At 38.3% G+C, this 24,977-nt stretch overlaps 1 protein-coding gene across 4 annotated transcripts in view; it reads right to left on the bottom strand.

Moving 5' to 3' along the window:
* CASP1 (caspase 1) overlaps window positions 1-24,977 on the bottom strand; it is a 29,785-nt gene that overhangs the window by 4,199 nt on the left and 609 nt on the right. The window contains exons 2-10 of one of the 4 annotated variants that reach the window (XM_081153208.1): window positions 24,596-24,862; window positions 22,148-22,210; window positions 18,875-18,990; window positions 18,052-18,225; window positions 17,403-17,637; window positions 16,852-16,995; window positions 14,680-14,789; window positions 14,113-14,216; window positions 13,597-13,683 (exon numbers count right to left, since the gene is read on the bottom strand). In XM_081153208.1, coding sequence (XP_081009334.1) covers window positions 14,118-14,216; window positions 14,680-14,789; window positions 16,852-16,995; window positions 17,403-17,637; window positions 18,052-18,225; window positions 18,875-18,990; window positions 22,148-22,210; window positions 24,596-24,862 — 1,208 coding nt within the window. In that variant the 3' untranslated portion in view covers window positions 13,597-13,683; window positions 14,113-14,117. Of the gene's footprint in view, window positions 1-235; window positions 346-1,581; window positions 1,726-2,546; window positions 2,782-3,934; window positions 4,109-4,911; window positions 5,019-5,189; window positions 5,232-7,328; window positions 7,581-12,261; window positions 13,684-14,112; window positions 14,217-14,679; window positions 14,790-16,851; window positions 16,996-17,402; window positions 17,638-18,051; window positions 18,226-18,874; window positions 18,991-22,147; window positions 22,211-24,595; window positions 24,863-24,977 lie in introns of those variants that run through there. The other 3 variants (XM_081153209.1, XM_081153210.1, XM_081153211.1) reach the window with 3 other exon arrangements.

The raw sequence follows: 24,977 nt of genomic DNA, 5'->3' as shown, positions 1-24,977 counted from the left end.
TAACAGATAAGCTTCCATTTTAAATTATTTTGTTCCATTTTGATCTCCTGCTGTGGTGTATTGACATCTTTTTTCTAAATCAGATTTTAAAATCCCTGGATAACAGAAACCAGCCACTGCTCTGCTTTTGTTTACCCAGCAAAGTCTGTGATAGTCACTTGAATTAAGAATAATAGTAAAGTCTTCCTTCACATACACACACAAAAAATGATTAGAAAAAGAAAAAGAAGCTTACCTTCCGAAACACTTCCTCTAAGTGATAGCACCAAGAATATTTTCGGAAGCATGCGATTAGTTGTGCAATGAAAAGAGAACCTCTTTCGGGGTCTCTCCAGGATATATGATCTGTAAAGTTAAGGAGAGGTAAGCCTTGGGTTGTGGCCTTGAATTTTTTTTTATTACATTTTTGTTTTATATATTTTGTGTGTGTGTTTTTTTAAGCATAGTTTGGGAATTAATTTGACATATCTAGGGGAAATACTTAAATCTCTACATTAACTAATTTTCCACAAAGCAGGAAAAAAAACTGGAAGAGATTTAACTAAAGGGATAACTCATGAGAACCACATAATGATTGCATGATATTCTTGGAACTGACTCTTACTATGTGCCTCATGTTCATTTATTTGGCTTTGAAAATAGGCTTGAGAGATAACTGGAATTACTGCATTTTACAGAGGAAAGAATAGACAGAAGGATTAAGGAATTCCCCTACTCTCTTGTAGTAAGCAACAGAAAATGGTCACCTGGCTCCAAGGTTGTTTACAGAATATATATCATACTGTCTTTCACAATATAATAAACAAAGTAGGTGGACAAATGCAAAGAAAACTTTTTGAGAGGAGGAATATGTTTGTGGCATAGATTGTGGTGATGGTTTCACAGGTGTGTACTTGTATCCAAACTCATGATTTTATATACAGGAAGTATATACAGCTTTTGGTACATCAATTAAACCTCCACGAGGTGGTTAAAAAAAAGACTTGAAACAAAAATTTAAAAATTAGAAACACTCAAATGTAAGACTTTTTTTAAGATGACTACCTAGAGGTCAAAAACTAAACACTGATCCCCCATTATTAGACCTAATAAGCCCCACAGAATCATTTTCTACCTCTTTTAAAGGACATCTGCACCCTGCTGAGCCCTGCACTGGCACCACTCTAAACAGCATCAAATGGAAATATGGAGAAAAGAGCTTGGAGTTGATCATTTAAGAAAGGGCAGCCAGTCCCAGGATCCATAAAAACTCTATTCAAAATGTTAAGTAGATTTGACAGAAAATTGAATCAACTATTTGGTTTGAAATAGTGTATGGTAAACGGGGTCCCTTGTGTTAGGTTGTTTTAATGTTTGAGGTACCTTTGACTGTAAAGAGTGCCGCTGATTTATAATAATAAAAGTAGAGTTTTAAAAAGTGGAAAATATAGAATCTGTGTTTCCATAGAATAGGTGAGATAAATGTAAATCGTTTTGACAGCACTTAGATCACTGCTGCATACAGCCTATCTTTCTATGCTAGAAGCTTTCGGGGGTGGCCTCAGGCCCACAAATCCTGGACTGTCACCAAAAGACACATACGTGGGGTTGAAGAGCAGAAAGTAATGAAGTCCTTCTCCACGTGTGTTTTGTAAACGGCATCGTCTTCCAGGCTCTCGGGTGACTGTGAAGAGCTGTCTGCCACGGCGGCTGGAGAGTCGCTGACCCACAGTTCTCCCGGCTTCTCTGTGGAGACATCAACGGTATGCACACTGTGTGCCTCCCTCATTCTTTTTAAATGTTTATTCTCATCAGTTTCACACACACAGAGATACATACAGGCACTAAGCCTCTGCCCCCACACACATGACTTGGCTTCTCTCTAGCGTCTTTGAGCAATGTGTCGATGAATAGTGACAGCATTTTGTCAGTAAATAGTGACAGTGTCATAAACCTGGAAGAAGCCATTTACTAAGAACAGCAAAGGAGTTCAAGCCTTATCTGCATAATTGCAGAGCCTACTTACCATTTTTTAACTAAGTAATTTCTGCTTTTTCTCCCAAACACTGTTCCAAAAAGCTGAGAGGCAAGTGGAAGTCAGAAAAAAAGCAAAGGAAATTTTGACAGCAATCCCAAGTACCCTCATCTCCCTCCTCATTTCCCTGTCAATAATGCATGAGAAAGGGAAGGGTGCTGCTACACAGAACAGCCCAGCTTTCGAATGAAATTCTTCTCAAGCCAGAGAATGTCAAAATGTCTGTAAAACATTTACAACTAAAGCTGTCATGAAAATGATTTCATTCCAAGGTTTAAATAATTTTGTTCAACTTTGATTTAAGGATTCTGAAGATCTCCTTCACTACTTATGTTGGATTAAATTGAACAGATATGTCTCAGCTGAAAAGACAATTTCTCACCATACCAAGCCCCTAACTGGAGCCTCCCAAGCATTCAGTTCACTTGATTTGCACTGAATGGGGTCTAAGATTATTTCCCCTAAAAACCAAACATGTCACAATCCTCAGCAAACACCTCATGCCCTTTAGATTTTCCATATCAGAACTCACCACCTCTGCAGGCCTGGATAATGATGACCTTTGGTTTGTCCTTGAGACTGAGGCAGTTGCGATTGTTGAATATACGAAAGATGGTGTCATAAGGTAACACATCTTGTTTTTCAGCGCTATGCAGAGTCCCACAGATTCCATTCAGGATGCCATGAGACATGAACACGAGGAATGTACTATCTGAGGTCCTGTGCTCTGGCCGGGCAGCAAATGCCTCCAGCACGGACTCCATCTCCTGAAAAAGGCCACAAAATCTTACTTTAATAGGACAAGCATTCACATTAACCTGACCTTCTGCTTAATGTGAGCAGCAGAAGAAGCATCTGCAATGTTCTAGTCACTGTGCTTGATGATAGTCGTTTTCTTTTCCTTCCTGCAATGAAGCAGGGGGCTCAGCTGTCTGCTCCAGCTACCATTATATGACCTGTCCCCCTGATACATTTCACCTTTGCTAATTTTCACTTACATACTTTTTTCTTGCTATCCCTGTCTTTTATCTCATTACTTAATAGGAACTTTGTGTCCTAAATGTATTATACCACTTCCCTTCAAAAACCTTCCTCACTGTACTGAGGATAAAATCAAACTGCTGACATATGTATATTCCCTCGTTCCATCTTTTTCTCTTCGTCTAGGCTCTAGTCACACTGGTCTTTCTGTATTTCTCATGTGCCAGTTTCATATTTTGTTCAGACTTTTCATCTGTTACCATCCCTCTTAGAATGTATTTTATTCATTTATTTCCAGACTTGTGTTGTTACTGGTAGTCATCTGTCAGCTCCTATATTGTCTCCTAACAAGGCTTTTCTTGACCATTCCGCCAAAACAATCACTTCCCACTCACCAGTTTGCTCCTATGTTCCTTTTTTTCGCTTACTTTTAACTTTCTTTGCACTCTTACAGAGAGAAACAAAGACACCAAATCTCTGAAATTTTCTGTATTGTTTTTAATTTGATTGCCCCCCCTCCCCTCATCAGTAAACCTAAATCAGTGAGAACTTGGAACCCCCCGTCTCATTCACAGACCTATCCCCAGTGCAAAAATAGGCCCTGGGACAGAGTCAGAACTCAGTATTCACACGGTGAGTACAGGCCTTTAAAACATTCATTACTTTAGAATTTTCTGGGAATATTGGGTCTGAATCCCAATCATCTCACCTTGGAAGTAAGAATTGTGTGGGTACGCATGCCAATCACTTTTTGTGTAGTTTTATGGAATGGAGGCCATTTGGAGCTTAAAAGAGAGAGAGATTTCACCTATCTAATAATTTTACTTTCTAAATACATGTATACACACACACACACAGATATGTGGTCTATGGTGGTTAAAGTATTTGACTAACACTATAAAGTTAATTAGTTAGTAAGAGGATGTGAGGGGCCCTTACCTTGGCGGTGAGTTTCCCTTCCACAATCACACTGTAGCCGAGGCCTGTGAGCAGCTCCTTCATCCCTGCGACGTCATGCTCAGCCCCCCTCCTGAGCTGAAGATGAACAAACTCTATATTGCATATGATGAGAGCCAGACGAGTGCGTGCCGTGCTCTCCTTTATTGGATAGATCTGCAGGAAATAGATATGCAGTGAGTTTGATTTGCCTAAATCTCTTTTAAACCTTCACATACTAATCACTGTTGCTTTGTTACAGGCTCATATAGCTGCCCTCTCCCTTCTCATGTACCAGAGACCCTGCCTTTTTCTTTGTAATGGATTGAATTGACAATAGAAAGAGGTGAGAATTGAAAGTGATTTAGAACCTTCCAGTTATTTAAAAATTAAAAATAAAATACACTGGGGGAATAAAAGTGATTTATTTTCCAAGAGCCCAGAACTAGTCCCAGAACATATTTGGGACAATTACTCAAGAATCTTGAGACTCCACAACCTGTGTATGTGCCGTGATCAGGAATCGAACTGTGATCTCTCAGATCATAGGTCAATGCTCAACCACTGAGCCACGCCGACCAGGCTCAGTATTATTTTTAAAACATCAATATAAAATGGGTTTCAGGCTGTAATTATATTTTTAAAACATGTTTCCTGTCTAGGCTTTTCAACTAGTATGCAAATAATTACTCAGCTACATTATCTTATAAATATTTTGATCCTATGATTATAGCTTAGTTGTAGTAAGTCCCAAATAGATATTAGAACAAATAAATGAAGTAACAGATCTGTATTTTACCATGGGATTGAAAGAAAATTGGAATCTGTGTGAGGTTATGATTTCCTACTTGCTCAAAACATCTATGAAAAAGATTATCGCTGTCCCCACCCCACCACTCTGCAATTAGTGCTTTAAGAAATTGTGTAGTTAGTGAAAGCAACAGTTTCTCTTTCTCTATTTTATGGATAGAACACATTACCTCTCCAGCCTTTTCTTTACATACTTTCAGGAAATCTTCACGAGGACACAGCTTGAGGGTATCTGTGGTTTCTGCTGACTCAACCAGTTTAGCCATTTCTGTAAGAGCTGCAAGATATATGGCATGACATCACATGATATAAATTTTAATACCTGTATCCGTGATCCAATTATCACCTAAGAATACTGACACAGAAGGTAAATCTTGAGAAGAATTTTTTTGTTCACTATTTTGTTTTTTTTAACATTTTTAATGTAGGAATTATAACTGTATCTAACCTCTAGTATGAAGAGATGTAACTGGGAAAGAAGGGAGAAATTCTTGGTAGCAGATCCACCCAAAAATGTAATAAAAGGAAAAACAGATGAAATTAATTTTAATAATAATTTATTTAACATAATATATCCAAACTATTATTTCAACATGTGTTATTACTCAAGCACTCAGTAGTCACAATGTGGCTGGTGGTTATCATATTGGATGGTATAACATACTAATTTACACAGAACACGGACACATACACATACTAAACACCTAATAGAATCCTGAATCTTGTACCAGCCAGCTATTATTTTTTCAGCTACTTCAGCCTGAATTCCTAACTTGTCCAGAGGAGACTGGCTGCTCTGATTCCTAGCCAAATTGTGAAGTCAGCTCTCTCAAGGGGAAATGCTATCTAGCAACCAGAGTGCTGACTCCAGGGTGAGAGGGACAATATTTTGCTTAGAGATTCTAACATACACCACTGGATATCCTGGCCCTCAAAGGGCTGATCAACCAGCACTAAATTTTTAATCCATGTTTTAAAATGTGAGGTAATAACTCCTCCCTGTTGGAGAAGCTTGTTTTCTGGCTCATCCTTAGAGAAATGTGACATGATCCCGCACCAAAACATGTGACTGAGAGTTTGCAAAAGGGTGGGAAAGTCCAGAGCTCTCCCCTGTCTGAGGAAGGAAGAGGAATTCATAAACAATTAGAAGAGAGGTTTGCCAAGATCTGGTTAACAATGACTTTGTCCATGATAGGAATAAACCTTGATTTTAGTTACATGAACAAACCAAGGCACTCTCTGATTTTATTTTATTTAAAAGAAAAAAAGCAATGTTATCCTATATAAAATTTTCAGTTGTTATATTTTATAATTTTTTTCTATTTTACTCATTTATTTCTGTTAGTTGTTTTCATAATATATTTTGATAAATATCTTTCTGAAACGTACGTTAAGCACCTAAGCTCTGGAGATGCAGCACATTGTAAGTATTTAAGAAAACCAAGCTTTCTGAACATTTTTTTATAGATTAGACAGAGACATGCTCTCCTTTCTCATTCCAGAAGATTTTTGCAATGTAAAGACACTCAGCATACTGGGTTGGTCCCTCAGTAGAGGGTGTTTCTCATCAAAAACCTCCTCTGTTTCCAGTTTATTTACAAGCTTGCTGAACTCTCTAACTTAAGAAACCTCATCTCCTAATGATTGTTGTGTCTATGTATAGATATAGTGTTTGCAGTTAAAATTGGGAGTTAATATTTCCATGTTGCATCTAATGTTATAATTAGCAAGGAAACAAATTCTTTCATTACAACATAATAGATATTATAGTGCAGCCTGCTGCCTGCCCAAAAGGAATTTCCAGCAGCCTGCCAATGCAGCAGAAAGAAATGAGAGAATTAAGAGTGTAGATAAAACTGTTAATAGCTCAGTTTTATCTTTTACCTAATGAAATCTTTAGGAAACCCCTTTAATTGATACAAAATGGAAGGAACTGATACCAGATGAGACAAAGCCATCGCCCTTGGTAGCAGGTAGCAACTTGAGTATTTATCTCTCTGACTAAATAACAGTGCTTGGCGTATAGTATATATACATCTATATATATACATACATATATATATCTATATATACATACATACACATATATATTAGATCTTTAGCTAGAGCTAAATTATCTGGAGCTCAGAGAAGAGTGTAAGATGAGAGCTAAAATCTTAAGAGTGGTCAGCATATGCCTAGACTATGTTCTTGGCCTTACAAACCCTGTAAAGTTACTGAAATTGTCCCCATTTCACAAATGCTGAGACTGATGCCTAAGGAGGTTAAGGAACTTGAAGGAAGTCCTATATGTAGTGGCCAAAGTGACAGAACCGGGGTTCAGGATTAGGTGTCCCTAACTACAAAGTCTCTACAATGAGCTTTTTCCATGAATAATCTAAGCATAAGCTCGGCTTTGTACCTAATTGGAAATCGAATCCCCTCTCACAAAGGACAAGGCTGCCCCTAAAAGGACAATGATAAAGTGAGTGAAAATAATGTTTGAGTAATTTAAGGATGGGGGCAGTACAGAGGACTCTGGAGGGGCATTGGAGCTAAACAGATTCTGGAAAATTCGGGATAGTTGTTGTAAGTGATTCATTCTTACCTTTTGTACTGGTGGAATTTTTGTTCGTATTAAGAAAGGTCTGGACAAGGATTTGACCCGCTTCATGGCGTTTCTGTTTCACAGCATCCACTAAGACCCAGGCCTTGTCACTAGGTTTGGCATCATTAAATTTTTTCTTTTCAGTTTCCTCCAATTTCAGAACATCTTTTTTCACCAAGCCATCCAAAACTCCAGTTAAGAGTTCTTTCCCGATAGATTCCAAAGCCTTAAGTGGGTTTTTGTCACGTTCATCTGTCAGAAATATAAAGACACCTTCAACTTTAGGCACAACCTAAAGAGTTTGTCTTGTATTTAAAGAGCTCCCCATAATGTGAAATACTCTTGAGATACCTTCTATTTCACCATTTCCCCAAAAAAATACATCGCTCTTTCATTATACCTGTGGAATTCTTTCCATGTATCAAATACATACTAGGCTTTGTTTAATGATTGGTTGCCACTTAAGGTTTTTTGATAGCTTCTCATCTCCTTTCTGTGACATTGAGCTAAATCTCATCAACTCCTCTAATATTTCTCTTTCTATTTTTCTCCATCTCATAGTGATGATGATCCACCTGCCATGTATGCTCCAAGGAAAGTCCATGCTCTTGTCTATAGTGTAAGGTCTTCCCACTAGACCATAGGATCTATTCTCTCCTCTGTATTTAGTTTCCTTGGTGAAAGCACTATGCTTTTGCATCCACAGTTTGTACCCTAATATTTTAAAATCTTGTCTCAATCAAAATTCAGAGTTGAAAAATAATCTGATAACTTATCTTTCAATATGGTAGATTAATTTGATACCAAGTTAATTTATTACTGTCTGGGATAATTTGAATTTTTATAGAGGAATATAGAAGTCAAAGTAATAAATCTCCTTTAATATCACAGGTATGATTTAGAAATATATATGGGAAGGAAGGATATCTCATCAATTCTCAATTAATTATAAGTTGATTATTCAGTCCATCTAGATATAAGGATAGCCTTGCCTCAAAATGGCACTTTCTAAGAAAATGTGCCAGGACATTGAACAAGAACTTGGGCCCAGAAAAAAACAGCCTCGTGTTCCATGTTATCTTGACTTTTTCCTTCAATAAATGTTTATTTGGCAGTGATTATGAGAAAGAAGCACAGAAATTACAAAACATAAATTAAATGTTACCTAATGTCAATTAACTTAATACTAGCTAAAACCTCTTTCCCACTTATATTGATTGAAAAACAAATACATATAAAACAATGTAAATCATCATCACCATTATTGTTATTATTTATAAGTCTCTGTGCTAAATACAAATATTAATATGCCATATCATCACAATGAGAAAGACATTCTTTTTCTTATTTTATAGATCATTTGCCCCAAATCACACAAATTGGGATTCACATATTGTTTTTACAGCACAGTTTCAGTAATAATAGTTAATATTTATCAGGCCCCCATTGGCACCAAGTGTTATGCATGAACCTTCTCACTTAAACTTTACCAAAACTCCATCTAACTTGTATATTAATAATTCTATTAAAAAACAAACAAAGAGAAGTTAATTAAGTACTTGACCCAAATTGTATGTATAGTCCACACTGCGTACAGTAAGCAAGGAGAAGGGATTCAAACTCAGGGGTTCAGACCCCCCACTCTTAAATCATCAAACTACATTACATGATACTTGGTGAAGAGTTGCTTAAAATGATATAAAGTGCTGCAGGGACTCAAAGAAGACTGGGTAAATTTCTGCAGGTGAAGCCACAAAGGCTTCTTAGAAAAGATAACAGAAACACTGAGATACAATGCAGTATACAAATGTTAGAACAGAGAGTTTGCAAACAGTATGCAGGTTAGTGTGTGGAATATTTAGTCTGCCTAAGCTCCAGGCTTCAGTTGCATTTATCTGTGCACTCAACAAGGTGGTATAGTGTTGACTGAGTGCATGGCATGCGGAGAAATAGAGTTAACAATACAACCCAAGAGTGTGGTCCTAGTTCCTCTTCTCCTCATCTCTATATTCTCATGGCTTGATTATAAATTACCCCCAAATTTATAGATTCAGCCCAGATGTGCATATCAAAACTGAAACTCATATATCCATCTCCTCCCAATATTCCACAAACTTGTTAAACTCAGCTTTATAAAGTGGATCTGTTCATTTTTTATTCACCTGCTTTGTTCCCTAAACTAGCAAATGATATCTAAACACCAAGTACCTCAAACCAGTAAAACATGGTAATAACAGCTCTCTTCTGCTTTCTGAATAACTTAATTTCCATCTTGCCTCAAATTGTACTGATTTTTATCTGTTAAATATTTGTGGAATCTGACTACTTCTCTCATTTCTAAGTGCACCCTATTCCATTTCAGGCCAGCATTCTTCTTTTTTTTTTAAATTACTTCAAGAACCTTATAAATCTAAGTTTGGTTCCTTCTACTCTGTTTTCCACAACAAAGCAGAATTAGTATTCTAAAATCTAGAGTTGATACTGACACCTCTGAGCTTAGCTTAATTTAGGTCTTCTCATTCATTCACTCTCCTCTGCCACTTACCCACCTTGTTTACTACGTTCAGTTTCTAGAAAGCCCTTACAGCAAACCTCGGTTCTCGAACACCTCCCATCTAGAAGCAATTCAGTTCCCCACAAAGTTGTTCACAGAAAAATGTCTCCTTGTCAAACAAAATCTCTGTTCCTGACCAGACAACCCTTTCATGCTGATACCTGAATGATCAGTCACGTGCCTCTCAGGCAACAAACAGAAGAAAGAATGTGCCAGTGTGAGCCAGTTTACCACCAAACCTCATGTTGTTAACATCTCAGGAAATTGTGCTGTGAATATTTTTGTGTTTTGGTGGGTTTTTTTTTTGCTTTTGTTGCGGCCTGTTATTATTAAATACATACAATAAATCACCATGGGTCCTAAAAACGTCAGGGATAGCAAGAAAGTGAAAAGGAAAGTTGTAGGAACAATGATGGAGTTTAAAAAAGAAATAATTGCAAAGTATAATAGAGGTGTTCATGTGTCTGATCTGGCTACCAAGCATGGCATGGTGAAATCACGATTAGCACAATTTTAAAACATACAAGGGCCATCAAGTGTGCTGATGTTGCTAAGAATGTGAAAGTGCTCACGAAACAATGCTCACAGGCAATTGGGAAATATTAAAACAGGAAATCATTTGGGGGTCTGGAACAGATTAATGCCATTTACATGATTTCTAATGGGAGAAAAAAGTGATTGGTTTTCTAATAAATTGCTTCTCAAACAGACATCCGGAACAAATTAAGTTCCAGAGCTGAGGTTCTTCTGGGTGGGCAGTCTCCCACTCCCATATTTATTCCTGTTTCCCCACTCCTCCAAGACTAGACAGAGTGTCAGGTATATGCTCACAGGACACCTCGTTTCTCACTAGGCTAGCATTTTTTCCTAGTAGTTGTTAATTATTTTAATAATAGCTAACCAAACTTGGTTGTTCATATGTATGCGGCCATTTACTTGTTTTTGTCTCTTGCCTTTCAGTTTCTCACATCTATTGTCTAATGATGTCCTGACTGCAATCCAATAATCAGTGAGGCCATCTTGCCTGGACAAACAGGTAGCAGTGAGTGTGAATTTAACTTACTGCTCTCCAGCCAAATGCTGTATTAGTGTCATGAAGGAGACAAGAAAAGAAAGCAATCAACCCTTGTATTTTAGGAACTTAAGTTAAATGTCATAAAACCTGGAGAAAATTATATCATAAAGAGAATCAAAGAAATATATATATATATATATATATATATATATATATATGAAAAAGGAAGGTAAATACAGTAAATACAAAAATATTTTTGTGAAGCTGAATTCATATTTTAGAGGGACCAGTGGAAAAATGGATAAATATATTTTGAAAGGTAGGAAAACCTGTCCAAAAAGTTCAGACATTTTTAAAGAGGCCATAGGAAGCCACTATAGTTCCTGAGAAAGAAAATTACATGTATAGATATCTAGAATGTGAGAACTGAAAGATAACTAGTCATTTTTCCTAATGATTCAAATCTGCAAGCAAGCCTGTGCCTGGCCACCTATATGAGAATTAGATACAAATCTTTACAGGGTAAGAAATCCCTACAGTCTATTTAAGATTGAGAAATTCAGGGTCAGGATAATCTGAATAATCTGGATTTTAAAAAATGGTTACACATTCTTCAGGTTTGTTATAAAGTTTAGAAACTGCTGGTCTAGTTGAGCCCCTTCCTTTTCAAACGCGAGAATGAAACCAAAACTGCCCTGATGCAAGTGTAACCACAAACTGCATAAACAACTAATGGCCCCACTTCTTTGCTCTCCGAGCTTCTGTGTATAAGAAAAACGACCTGAGAACAGGGTGCAGGATGGACGGGAGGAAAACCTAGAGAGGGGGAGACCGGTGAAAAAACTGCGAGGGCAATCTAGGAAAAGCTGTCCTAGCGTCATCATTGGCACCAGGGCTAGAGGGAAAGGGGGTGAAAGAGTCACCTTAAAAGACCAAATGTGTAATTCGATACAGGGCAGGACAGAGGAAGGGGAGTCAAAGGTTCGTCTAGGCGGCTCGTCTGGGATCCATAGGGAGCGAGGATATTTCAGGGCATTTAGCATCTTCAAGAGTTGCCTCACACACAGACAACTCACTCTGTCGGCCTGAGCCCTCCTCCCCTTTGTGACCATGAGCTGAAAGAAAGGAATGAACTCTTCCCGGGTCTAGAATACCTGGAAACCTCACTTCCCTTCTGCTTCCCCAGGGCAGTGTCACCTGGCTGATTCAGGTTACCCAGAGCCAGCAAGGAGAATTCCGCTTGCAAACCACCAGCTCTCGGCTCTCCTTTCCCTTTTGTTATTTCTGTTTGTCACAGAGCAACAAACAAAGTGTTTCCTAAGACCCAGGTCCCTGACCTTTAGTCAGAAAAGAGCCCTACTCACCAGCCATAGGTAACAACAACAGCCTCAGTGCCTTCCCTCTGCTGTCAAGTGAGCCCCAGGCTTGAAAATGAAACTCTGAGCATTTGCACAATGCAAGGGGAAGGGACAGCTAATCACACATTGGTCAACGACTGCTTAGAAGTTGACACCCGCTGCTGGGAAGTCCCCTGGGAAGAAAAATTTCTTACTTTAGGAAGAAAAAAAAATTGTAAATGACGAAAATTTTTCCTATGGACTTGCACTTCTGACTGGTTTCCTTTCTCTCTCTCTCTTCATTGCCTCCTTCCCTCTCTTCTTTCCCTGATGGCTCAGCATGCATCCCTGCTCACCTAGAGGTCATGAAGCAGTGAAAACTAACAGGTCTCCTTTCATTTCCTGTTAAGAACTATCCAATATAGCTTTTGTTTTCTGCTTCAACTGTGCTGGTATCCTCCCCTTCCTGTCTCCCTGTCATTTTGAGTTTTTATGGATAAGTTCTGAAGGAATCTTTGTCTCCACTCCCCTCGTGCTTTTATTTAACCTCCCAAGCCTGAGGGTGACTTCTCACTACCCTTTTTTGATACTCTCTGAAGAATGAGTGACAGTAGAGGCTGTCTCAGGCTGTAGTAGAACAAATGCATGGTAATACAAAAGAAATATGTACAGAAGAACAGTTGAGGGGAAAAAAAAGAGTGATGGTCAACTTTGAAGGTCTTTAAAAGGTCAGAAATTCACCTCCACTCTTAATGGGTTAGGATTGGAAAGGGCTCATAATTGCAAGTGAAAAGGTCTTCCTTCCAGTTCTTCCCAAGTCTCACAGTGCTGAGTGGAGGATTTCACCCCAAATTTATTACCACTGCACCACACAAAGATATTACTTTGTATACAACACATCCTAGCACTTATTCATAGGGTGTAGTGTATTATCAGCTAATTATTTTGTGCTTGTTGACTATCTTGTCTTCTCAATAAGACTGTAAACTATGAATTGCCTGAGGTTGAATCAAAATTACTTTCCATCCCTAAAATACCTTAAGGAAGAATAGAGATATATAATTTCTGGCTAAGGATTTGGCAGTGGTAAACTCTAAGATTTTGGATAAGTCACATATCACACTCTGCATCTCTCCTGCTGAGTTCCAGATTCTTTGATGTCAGGTAGCTACTGTGATTTGCATCTCTGTCCCTAAAACTGAAAGCCCAGAAAATGGTTTCTAGAAAGAAAGAATAGTGCTATTAGGTGCTTCAGTGCTCATGGATCAAGTCTAAAGATTCCAATTCCATTACAAGCTCCAAATTCTACCTCTGTCTTCTCAGAATAGAAAAACACCATGACAACTTTTCATTTTTTTATTTCAGATTTATTGGAACTTTTAAAAAAATGTCTTCTTCCTGCACGTATCATTCCAAAAACCAGAACAGAATGACAGAACTCCTGGTTTTCTACAAGAAAACACACACAAACAAACATTAAAAAAAAAGAGTTCTGCTAAAATAAATGCAAGTTGAAAGATCACTCCACTTATGGGGACACACACACTCATAAAAAGGAAGAGCCCATGTTATGTCTAAATATTGCCCTGCTGCGTGAAAAAGAGGAGCATCTAAAACCAAGCTTTCATCATCTTTTGGCCACATTTCAATCTATATCTGCTATATCAACTGACCCTGAGAAAGGGACATCTAACTGCTGAACTTTGAGAGAAGAGCAATATGCTCTGCACTGAACCAGCAGAAAGCATCTTTTTAGTCCCTCTCATTTACCATACGAGACATTAAGACCTTGACCAGGATGAAGTTGAAGCCCTCTTCTTCAAGCTCACCCATCCCCACCACACACACACATCTGTCCATTGACATGATAGAACTTACTTATATTAATATCCTGGAAAGAGGTAGAAACGTCTTGTCAAAGTCACTCTTTCAGTGGTGGGCATCTGTGCCTTACCATCGGGTGACTCAAATGAAAATCGAACCTAAAAGGAAAAGAGAGTCTGTATTTTTTTCCCCCCTGAGTGGAAGAATCTTTACTTAAGCTGGAAAAATTACAAAAAAGTATAGCAAAATATATCATAAAAACAAAAAGGTTGTGCATCTGTAAGAATCATAGTAATATATATATCCAATCATGGAATGACCAGACTGTTTAAATCTATTGCTGGATCTAATAGCTATGGACACAGGCAAATTGGAGTCCACTTGTTTGTCTACTTAGGGCTAGAGGGGAGTTAAAATAAATTATTATTTTCTAGGGGTTGATTTCTAGATCATAGCAGATTGGATCTGGCTTGTAGGTTTTCTGATTCACCAAAGAACCTCAAAGTTCATTTGGAAAGGGCATTTCTGAAAGATAAGCATGTTTAGAGTTGCTTCTTAGGTTTCAACTGGAATAGTCAAATATCCAGGGAAATAGAGTATGAGAAACATCTAGAGCCTTACCTTTCGGAAAATTTCCTCCACATCACAGGACCAGGCGTATTCTTGCAAACATTCGATGAGTTTAATAATAAAAAGAGAGCCCCGTTTGGGATGTCTCCAAGAAACATTATCTGTGAATAAAGCATGTTCCAAATCTCATGCAAAACTCTTGTCTGGCCATAAAAACAGAATTCTAGGACTTCCACTCCAGCTGAGGAAGGCTGTTAGTTCATACTGTTTTCTAGACACTCTTTGCCATTATTTAGTGAATATATTCAAAGTTTAGTGAGTATATTTTTACTGATACTCCACAATTATTAATGTCATATGAAGAATGCCATATACGGTGCAGTTATTAGCTTGGCATAGTCTCTGAGTTCAAGGACCTGCAAATCTAGTAGGTGGGGAGGAGAAGGCAGAATGGGGTAGAGGGAAGTGAATGGACCTTGGAGAAGAAATACCTGAGTGTGGATCCCAAGAGTGCTATTTACTGACTCTAATTTCAGTTAATTATACACTCCAAAATGCAAGGGCCTTGACTGTAAAAGGTAGGAAGGGTAAAACGTTCTGCCACAAAAATATATTGAAAGACCACATATAATGTATTATAAGTGTTTGGGAGAATATAGGATATGTTATACCCAGTGTATACAGAGTAACTATGTTAATAACCTTTAATATCTACCTTGTAAATAATTTAATTAAAATCAAATAATATTGATCATATGGTATTTGTACCAAAAAAATGTTAACTAAATATGAAAATGGTGCCAATATAAAAGAAATAAAAACCTAAAAATGGTTTAAGAGAAAAAGATCATATTGTACTAGAGGAAAAAACAGTCTTATGAAAGAGAAATATTGAAGAATGATATTAATTATATAAATAGTAGAGACATAGAAATCATGGAGCCATTTAAAAATTTTGCAAAGAAATATTTGAGAGAAAAGCTATGTATATAACCATGGACACAAGCTTTAACAGAACCTTTTAGCCAATAATAATGGTAATAAAGTATATAATAAAAATAGATTAAAATTCTATTTAAAGTCACAGGTATTTTATGAAGCTGGTTCTAGTTAAAGGCAGGGGATGGGAGAGAGGGTGGAGGCAGAAATCTCCACAAGTTCTCTGTGAAATTAAGAGAGTAAATGGTCCCATATGTTCAGGAGAGCACCACAATGTACCTATGATTACCAGAGACTATGAAGCTAAGTTTCCTAGCGGAAGACAAAGGAATTGAAGTTTTTAAGAGTCATCTGCAACAGAAGGTTGAGGAAAAGAAAAGAAGAAGAGAAAACTCAGCACGATGGATGCTGAGAAGCCAAGGTGTCTATAAAGGACTCTATAGCCAGAGGCAAATCTTTTGTGGAATGCTGGAATCAAAGGTAGAAACCTTGAGTTAACTTAAAAATACAAACATCTTTAATAATAGCAATTATTTCATGTGTGGTTTACTCTGTATCATTCTCTCTCTCTTCTTTCTGTATATATATATATATATATATATATATATATATATATATATACATATATATATAATATATAAAATCTCATTCAAATCTTAGAACAATGATATTGTATTTACATACATCAGTGAGGAATTCAAAGAAAGCCCAGAGAGGCTAGATATCTAGAACTAGTTTATAAAATATGAAAAGGCAGGGTCAGGATATAATTGGCAGTATTCTTAACCCATAGCCTAGATTTAGAAATCATTAAGGTTTTTTCTTTTTCATCCACTCTATACTTCTAGTTGAAGACAGTTTAACTTAGAGACTCAATATGCTTTGTCAGCTTTTCTACCTCTCCCTGCCCCTGTAAATACTACTTCTCTGTAAATACATGATGAGGTTCAGGCAAATTGAACTCCTGATTGATCCCAACACTGTGAGCCTTTCCTACATGGAGTCAGATTCTAATTCACTTCAGTGTAGATACTCCTCAATTGATCCCTTGCAGTTCCAGGAAACAATTTCTGCACCGTGGGAGTTTATTACTAATTTAGTGTAAATATATGTACATTTGATCTCTGTGGATAAAGTTATTTGAAGGTTTAAACTGGGAGGACTGCTTTAGTTGTTTTTCAGAAATCTCATAGAAAGTTCAACAGATATCCATTCTCCATAGAGTGTGTGTGGATTTCTGCATTGGTAATGCCCATGAAGGGGTCCTATACAGGCAGTTGTTACCTGGCGTTGAAGAGCAGAAAGCAATAAAATCCTTCTCTATGTGGGCTTTCCTAATGGCATCATCTTCAAAATCTTCTGGATCCAATGAGAAGCCAGTTCCAGGACCTCCTGCTGAATCTTTTAACCACACCACCCCTTCATTCTCTAGAAAGACAAGATTTGGTATTTTGTTACTACCAACAGCGGAGAGAATTACTTTCTCCCTTAAACCTCTGTTCAACCATATTTACTAATTTATTTGTGGCTATCTTTCATTCAAATGCATATACACACATACACTAGAGGAACTATCTTTTTAACAACTCTTATTTCTACTAACCCTTAAATGAATTCTAATGGCATTGAAAAGTCAAAGTCCTAAGACTAAAAGTGTACCTCTTTAGTTGAAAATGGAATAAATATCTACCAACTATTCATACAACTCACAGAAGCTACAGTTTTGTTTGCAGACAGTACGTGTGCTTTGACATTAAGGAGCAGGCACAGAAAATGTATATCAATGAAGAGGTCACTACTTGTATGTCTTGTGTTCTAACAGACATCACACTCACCACCACGGCAGGCCTGGACAATGATCACCTTGGGTTTGTCCTTCAAACTTGGACAGTTCCTAGTGTTCAAACTTTGAAAGATGGTGTTGATGTTTAATACATCTGAGACTTCCTCAGAGTGTTTCTTCCCGCAAATGCCTTCCCGAATACCATGAGACATGAACACCAGGAAAGTACTGTCAGAGTCCTTGAGTTCCTCCCGGGCAGCGAATGCCTTCAGCTCTGTAATCATGTCCTGGAAGAGACCATTCCATTAATTTTGCATGATGAGATTCATTATCATGGCATCTGGGGTATTCAATAAAAAGATACTTAAGGAATTCTTGGATGATATAAAAATCAATAGGATACAAAAGAAAATTTAAGTTTCAATTCAAAGAAAGATGACATAGGGTTATAGGGTGTTGTTCAGGAATTTCTTATGGAGAGGAAAGGGTATTATTGTGTTAATAGAACAATTCCCAAATAAAAATTCCATGGACTCTTGCTAAAAGACTCTGTTAAAAGGGGTTAGTGTGGCATTAAGCACCTTCCAAGGGCAAATTTAAATTTTAAACTATCAAGAAATTAAATTTCTGGTGCTACAACCAAAAGTTCTTTAGTAAAATGAAGGGAGTGATCACTGACCCTACATTCTGGAAGAACTTACCGAAGCAGTGAGATTTTCTCTTACATCCACTGCATATCCCAGACCTTCTAGCAACATCTTCATACCTCTGATATCAGCATCAGCTCCAGTTCTCTTGGGAAGCTTGTCAAACTCTGTGTTGCAGATAATGAGGGCAATACGTTTGCGAGTAAGCTTTTCCATTATTGGGTAAATCTGTAGGAAATGAAAATTGTATAAACAGTCTTGTTCTCTTTTGTTAAATTTCATCTTGAGGGCATAAGATGGTTTCTCCTCCTATAGTCCTATCCAGAAACCAAATCTCATGAACCACATATAAGAACAGGGAAGGCAAATGAATCTTACTATAAGAGATGGAATAGAGCTTACAGATAAATGTCCAGATGACCACTTGATTTAATTATTTTTGAGAGTTAAGACTGTGAGAAAAGAACAGGCTTTGAAGCAAGAATGACAGAATTTTAAAACTGACTTCTCAGCTTACTGGTTTTGCCAAGAATATTTTATAATCCATGCCATAGTTTCCTGATCTATAAAATGGGCTATTTTTAAGATTCAAGGTGTTATTATGTGCAACATTGCTTAGAACAGTATCTGTTTTCTATTAAGCATTGAATGAATGCCATTGTTGTTATTATTATAATTATTTTCTCAGGGAATTGTATCAAACTTGGAACTCAATACATAAGCCTGGAACTAGGAGATAGAAATCCTTTATGTAAGGGAAGCAGCAGGATGATTTTCTAGAACTTCCTTAGGAAATTGGCTCTAAGAAAGTTCCAGTGCCCTTTCAAGTGGTTTCCAGTGTTTCTTTCACCCAGATCCTGTTTTCTGAGAGTAGCACCTCTGCTGACTTTTCATTCTGTATCCTTTGGGCTACTTCTAGGGTGCAAAGCTTGAGGCTCCCTCCTGGTCCTGGGGATGCAAGGTTAGCTGGGTTTTCTTGCACTGCCTGGCGAGCTGCAACAGACAAGAAACATTATGAATAATGGCATCCCTGAGTGTCCCACTAGGTGCTCCTCACAGCATGATCTGCATGTGAAGTGACGGAGGAGAAAGTGAATCCTTAGAAGAAAAACCCCGGGCCAGTTGTTAACACTGTTGAGTGAGTCACTGCTATTGGAACACATCCCAAAACAGAGGAGATTTCCAGTGGTGTGATATAAGAATCTACCTTTATCTCTTCTGACTAGCTTTTTTACATATATTTTAGGTTAAAGAATGAAAAGGGAATTTTTCAAGGCCATGCATGACAGGACTCTCAGGAAAAAGAAAATCAATATATTAGATAAAATAGTTAAGATATAAATTTATTTCTAATGATTTAAAGTTGAGAATAAAATTTAATGGAGGTGGAGGTTAATTACTCATTTTCAATGTTTTTAAAACTGTATATGTTTATTAATTTATATACTTAATAGACATGAGAGTAGACATTAGAGAAGAAGGAAGGAGGGAAGGAGGGAGGGAAGGAGGGAGGGAGGAGGAAGGAAGGAAGGAAGGAAGGAAGGAAGGAAGGAAGGGAGGGAGGGAGGGAGGGAGGGAGGGAGGGAGGGAGGGAGGGAGGGAGGGAGGAAGGAAGGAAGGAAGGAAGGAAGGAAGGAAGGAAGGAAGGAAGGAAGGAAGGAAGGAAGGAAGGGCTTTGTCCTGTCGTTCAGGATCTCCCTACTCTGTGTACATATGGGGATGCAGGTGAAGCATATTGAATATATTAACTAGAATGACTATGAAATAGAATGATAAATGCTAAAATCAAAATTCATACTAAATGGATTCATAGCACTGAACACTGATCATACAAATATATGAGGAAGAGTTTTCACAGTGTTTTATGTGAGTAAAGCCTTTAGGGTTTATTTTATTACAAGTTCAACACTATCCAACAGTGTGATGTACTTGCTAAAGGAGTAACATAACGTCTGTTTCAAAATAAATATGTTTTCACAATATTTGGAATATCTGTCAGAAGCTAAACTATTCAAACAAAAAAGTCATATTCAATTTTTGAGGAAAATTTGAAGAAATTACAGTATATTTATTTAGGTAAACCAAGGCAACATGAAATGCATTTGCTGTGGGTAAAGTAAAAGATAATTAGAATGAATATATTGGAGACAACTATAGAAATCATTATTAGGTGGAAGAAATGTTCTAGTTCTTCATACAGGAATCTGGGGGACAATGGAGAATATTAAAGAGGAATATCTAGATTATATTAGAGCTAATTTTTCTTAGTAAAGGAATGGGGCATTTGGGTGTATAGTGAGTGTCCCATCCCATGAAATATCTAAGAAAACATGCATGAGGTAGCCACCCTTAATAGATTCACTACAGTTACTTTCAAACTTGGTGAAATATTTGCTTCTGTGGCCTCTAAATTTCTTCCAAATATAAGGTATTTTTACTTTAAGAGAAAAAGATCATTTTTGGATGAAATAATTCAAGAATTGTGAGTAAATTATTGTTCCACGACAAATAAAACACTGATTATTTAGTAAGCAAGAAGCTGGACTCATACAAAAACAAGGTTTACTAATAAGGAATCTGATACATATTGGCCTTATCAAGACTCAATAAAGCTGAGACCATTTTCTCAGGATAGAGGACTGAAATATTTTAAAGTTCTTCCTTTTCATCCTGGACCTGGGATTTTCTTGTGCCACCTTCAATAGTGTGTGAAATGAGACATTTTGCATTTAAAATTTTGTGGCAGTTTCTGGCTACCTACTCAACAAGCCACTGTCGTCTTCTTCCTGGGCACACAGCTAGTCTAGTCCGTGTGGCCAACCACCCTAGCAGGTGTGGCCATGTGCTGGAGTTCTAGACAATGGAAGGCAAGCAGAACCATGGTGTGTGACACACACATCCAGGCCAATTCTAGCAAAATCTCTCACAAATGATTTTCCGTATTTCTTCCACTGCCATTAACTGGGTGGTTACGACCACAGTCGTTTTGGCATTGTGTATTATAGATATCAAAGCCATGTGACAGAAGAGGTCTAGGTGTCCGAGTTAGCACTTGGTGGAGAGATGCCTGCTGATGAAGTATGCCCGCTTATGAATGAGACCTAAGTTTCTATCATATACAAGCCATTAAAAGGTTTGGATTTTTTTTGCAGCATTCTATATCATCTTAACTGATACGGGGGTGTGTAGTGTTATAGACATCCCTAATTATTTTGCTACCTTTAATTCGGTCATGGAGATTCTTAAATACCCAGTCACTCATAACTTGTTCATAAAAGCAGAAACTCTGTTTGTCTTTTTTATTACTCTCTAAACAGTACATAGGACAAGGTCTGGAACACAGTTGGCATGGGCGAAATATTTTTCTAATGGCCTAGCAAATAATACAAATTATGATGAAATTATTTAGTAAAATAGTATTTTAACAAATATCTATGGCATGCACACTATGAGGCATCTACTGTCAGATGGGATCATAACCGTGAACAAGTCACACCTGTCCAATTTCCTCATAAAGCTTAAAGCTCAGTGGGGGACACTGATGAATTTATTTTTTAAAATACAAAAAAATATAATGAGAATTATGGCTAGAGAATCATAGGGAACTGTAGGAATAGGGGCTCTAAACTATAGGACTGGAAGGGGCTAGACAGATCTGGATTTGAGAGAGGCATCAACAAAAGTTGGCCACTGCTTGGATGGTGGAACTAAGGGAGGAAAGAGCTAAAAAGAGAATTTCAGGTTTCTGGTCTGAGTAACTTGGTGATGGTGGCACCACCACTGAGACAGAGAAAACTGGAGAAGCAAGGTGCAGGGAAGGAGGGATGGTAAGTTCGGCTCTGGATACGTAGGGAAAAGGGGTGGGTGGGAGATGTGAGTGCATGTGATCAGCAGGCATTAGAAGAATGAAGTGTGATGTTCAAGTGGGCAATCAGAATCTGGGACACAGATTCAGAATTTGTCAGTAGACACATGGTAGTGAAAGGGCAGGAATGACTTCTGCTAAAGCAGAATATATTAAAAAGAGAAAAAGGCGTAGGATCCATGCAGGAGAATTGCCCGCTGCCTCACCCTGGGTTTATCCCATGAATCTGTAGCTCATGCCAGGGAAGAGGGGTTCGAAACGGTTCCTGTCTGAACATGCCATTACCTGAGAAGAGGAGAGGCTGTGCTAGGGAGTCTTGCGTACTATGAGCATTTTCCGAGTGTGCACCTGAGGAAAGATAAAGGCAACAAATTAATCACTTTCTCTGTCGGATCTTGCCCCAATGTGTTGGAAACTCCCTATTGAAAATAACTTCCATGAGCTTTGACCCTGGTCAAATTGTGATTTACCTGGAACCACGAGCATCACTGGGCAAAAAAAGCCTCCCTACGTGAATGACTGGACCTAAACATTTGAGGCAGAACAAGAGAATGTCTGCAAGTAAATCCCTTGATTTCCACTTTCTCTGATGAAAGTGGAATTGAGATTCCATCAGCTGTAGAATCAAGAATTCTCTCGATATGCATGCTTCAAGGTGGCTCCTAAGGCGACCACTACGGCATAGCAGGCATGTGCAAAGTGAAGCTAACTCAGAGCTGACCTGGACTTCAGAAAAAAGTAAGAAGAAAAGGCTCAGACACTTACCCTTGCCAAGATTTATTGCAGCAGAAAATGATGATGAGGTGACTCACCCATCTTCCCTCAATCAGCATTTAGTTAATTTTCTAAGTGCCAGAGAACAGGAAAATGGCAGATCTCAGATATAAACACAAATCTCCTTTGACCGTTAATCCTGGGGACTTGCTCACGAAACACTCTGCCAGCCCACAAAGGGCATTATAGATTGATGCATGTGACAGGGGCCCTGACCACAGTTCCTGTAATCTGCACTCACCCTACTCAGTGTCGCACTCTGAGGAGAAAAACACCGAAAAGCCTTACTCTTACGCTATTGGGTTTCATAAAACCCCTCAGATCTATTAGCGTATCCTCTGAAGTCACGATTCATCATGATTGCCAATTTCAAGGACAAGAGTTAAATTTAAAGTTCTTTACATTTTTATAAGGATCTCAATATAACAACACACACCTGAGAACCTTTTCCAGAAACTTTAAGAATTGGCATGAGCTAACAAATATGATATATCCCGAGTCTTCATTTCATAGTACCTACTGCAGATAAGATTTCCACAGACAAAATATGGTCCATTTCCCTGCTCTGAATGAGGCAGAGCCATAGGCTGTCCCACAAAATGTCAAGCTCAAGGCAACAGACTGCAGCTTGCCCCATCCTCTCAATCTAGGCTGCTGGACTAGATTAACCAGCAGTAAATTCAAGACATTTTCTGGAGGAGGCCTGGTTATGGCAGTAGTGTTCATGCCAAGAACTTTCTTTCAGAAAGCTCTCTCCCATTAGAGTCATTCAATTAGGCATCTGATTACCATATTCTGTGGCTCTGAAAACAATTGGCAAGTAGGTGAGGGAGAGACACAGGCTGACAAAGCTGACTGAGGAGGCGTCAGCTGACAAGCAGCGGGGCGACTCCAGCTGTTAGCCTTACTGTAGTGGGTTGTCCAAGTGCTTCTAGAACTTGAGGACTATGAACTGAAAGGAATGGGTCAAGGAAGAAGAAACTTTGGCTATTTTACAATTATTCTGAACCCTCGTTGTTACTTATTGATTGTCTTTAATTTGGGTAGAGTGTTAAATGGAAAAAAGGTATTAAAACAAAAAACAAGAAATTATCCATAGATGAACTTTGCTTTGTCAGTAAGATAGGCCTAGGCTTCCCCTAGTCCCTAGGATGAAAAGCTTCTCTCCTTCAAGGAACAAACTTTCCTTATGATTGAATTTGGGGAGCATAAAAGAGACCAGTGGCAGGGAGCTCGCTCCCATCTTTGCTGTGTGGGACTAAGGGACTATAGAGAGAAGGGGCAGGTCAGATGCCTGAGTCCTGTATCGGGGCCAAGAGGATGGGAGGTAGAGGGTGGGCCTTACACAATGGTCCACAGCCTCAGTCCATGCTCATGGACCACTTTCCTCAAAAGAAAATGCAAGAGGGCAATGAGAAGAAAGAGTCCACTTTTAAAATCCTAGCTTTTCTTGTATGCATTGAATTGATTCTCTGAGTGCCTCACCATCATTGAAATATGTTTTATTCCTCCAGGAGAGCAAAATTTTGGAGAGAAATTATAAAAACTACTTGGTTATAGACCTTAAGTCTTCATGTCAGATAACTATATAAGTTTCTAGGGATCCCTAGACTTAACTAAATAACTGACTAAATAACTAAGTAATGTGCCCTGCCAGGGGGACTAGAGAATACAGTATAAGCTTATCAGACTGTTCTCATAAGTTCCAACAACTGAGCTGAGCTACCACATATTCAGGATGGGAAATGAGTTTTAATCCAAAGAAAGATCCTGAGGCTAAAGGAAAAGGTACAAAGAGTAATGGGACAGGGGACGTAGATAGTGCCACTGATTTAGAAATGTGGCCCTGAAGCCAGACATAAAGAAGTCGTCTGCAAACTAACAAGACCAGTAAAGAAATCAGATATGGATAGGACGACCAGGGCCTATGTGGACTTTAGCCGGAGTCATTGGCCTTACCTGAGGAGAGCCCCAGCTTGTCTGCCAGGTGGGAGTCCTCTTCACAAATGTAAATGATGCAGATCTGGCTTGCTTGGGGCCCTTTCCGAGTGACCGAATCTATCAAAGCTCGGGCCTTGTCCATAACAGTGGTATTTTCATTTCTTACTTTCTCCATCTCCTCCTGGTTCAGCACTTTTTTCTCTAATAGTTCATCCAACAAGCCATTTATGGTGCCCGGGGTCACCGACTGGATAAATGCCTTCCTTTTCTCCTTCAGGACCAAGTCTGGTTGAAGCACAAGGATTCTTCAAGTCACTAAAACAGCCACCTTTTCCTCTCGAGTCAGCAATGGGGAATAGCTTCCTTCAGACTGAATCCATAAAATGTCCCTCTCTGCACA

Source organism: Miniopterus schreibersii (genome assembly GCF_964146895.1).
Source record: "Miniopterus schreibersii genome assembly, chromosome: 12".
In the NCBI taxonomy this organism is placed as follows: Eukaryota; Metazoa; Chordata; class Mammalia; order Chiroptera; family Miniopteridae; genus Miniopterus; species Miniopterus schreibersii.
This window is presented reverse-complemented; position numbering and strand designations above follow the sequence as displayed.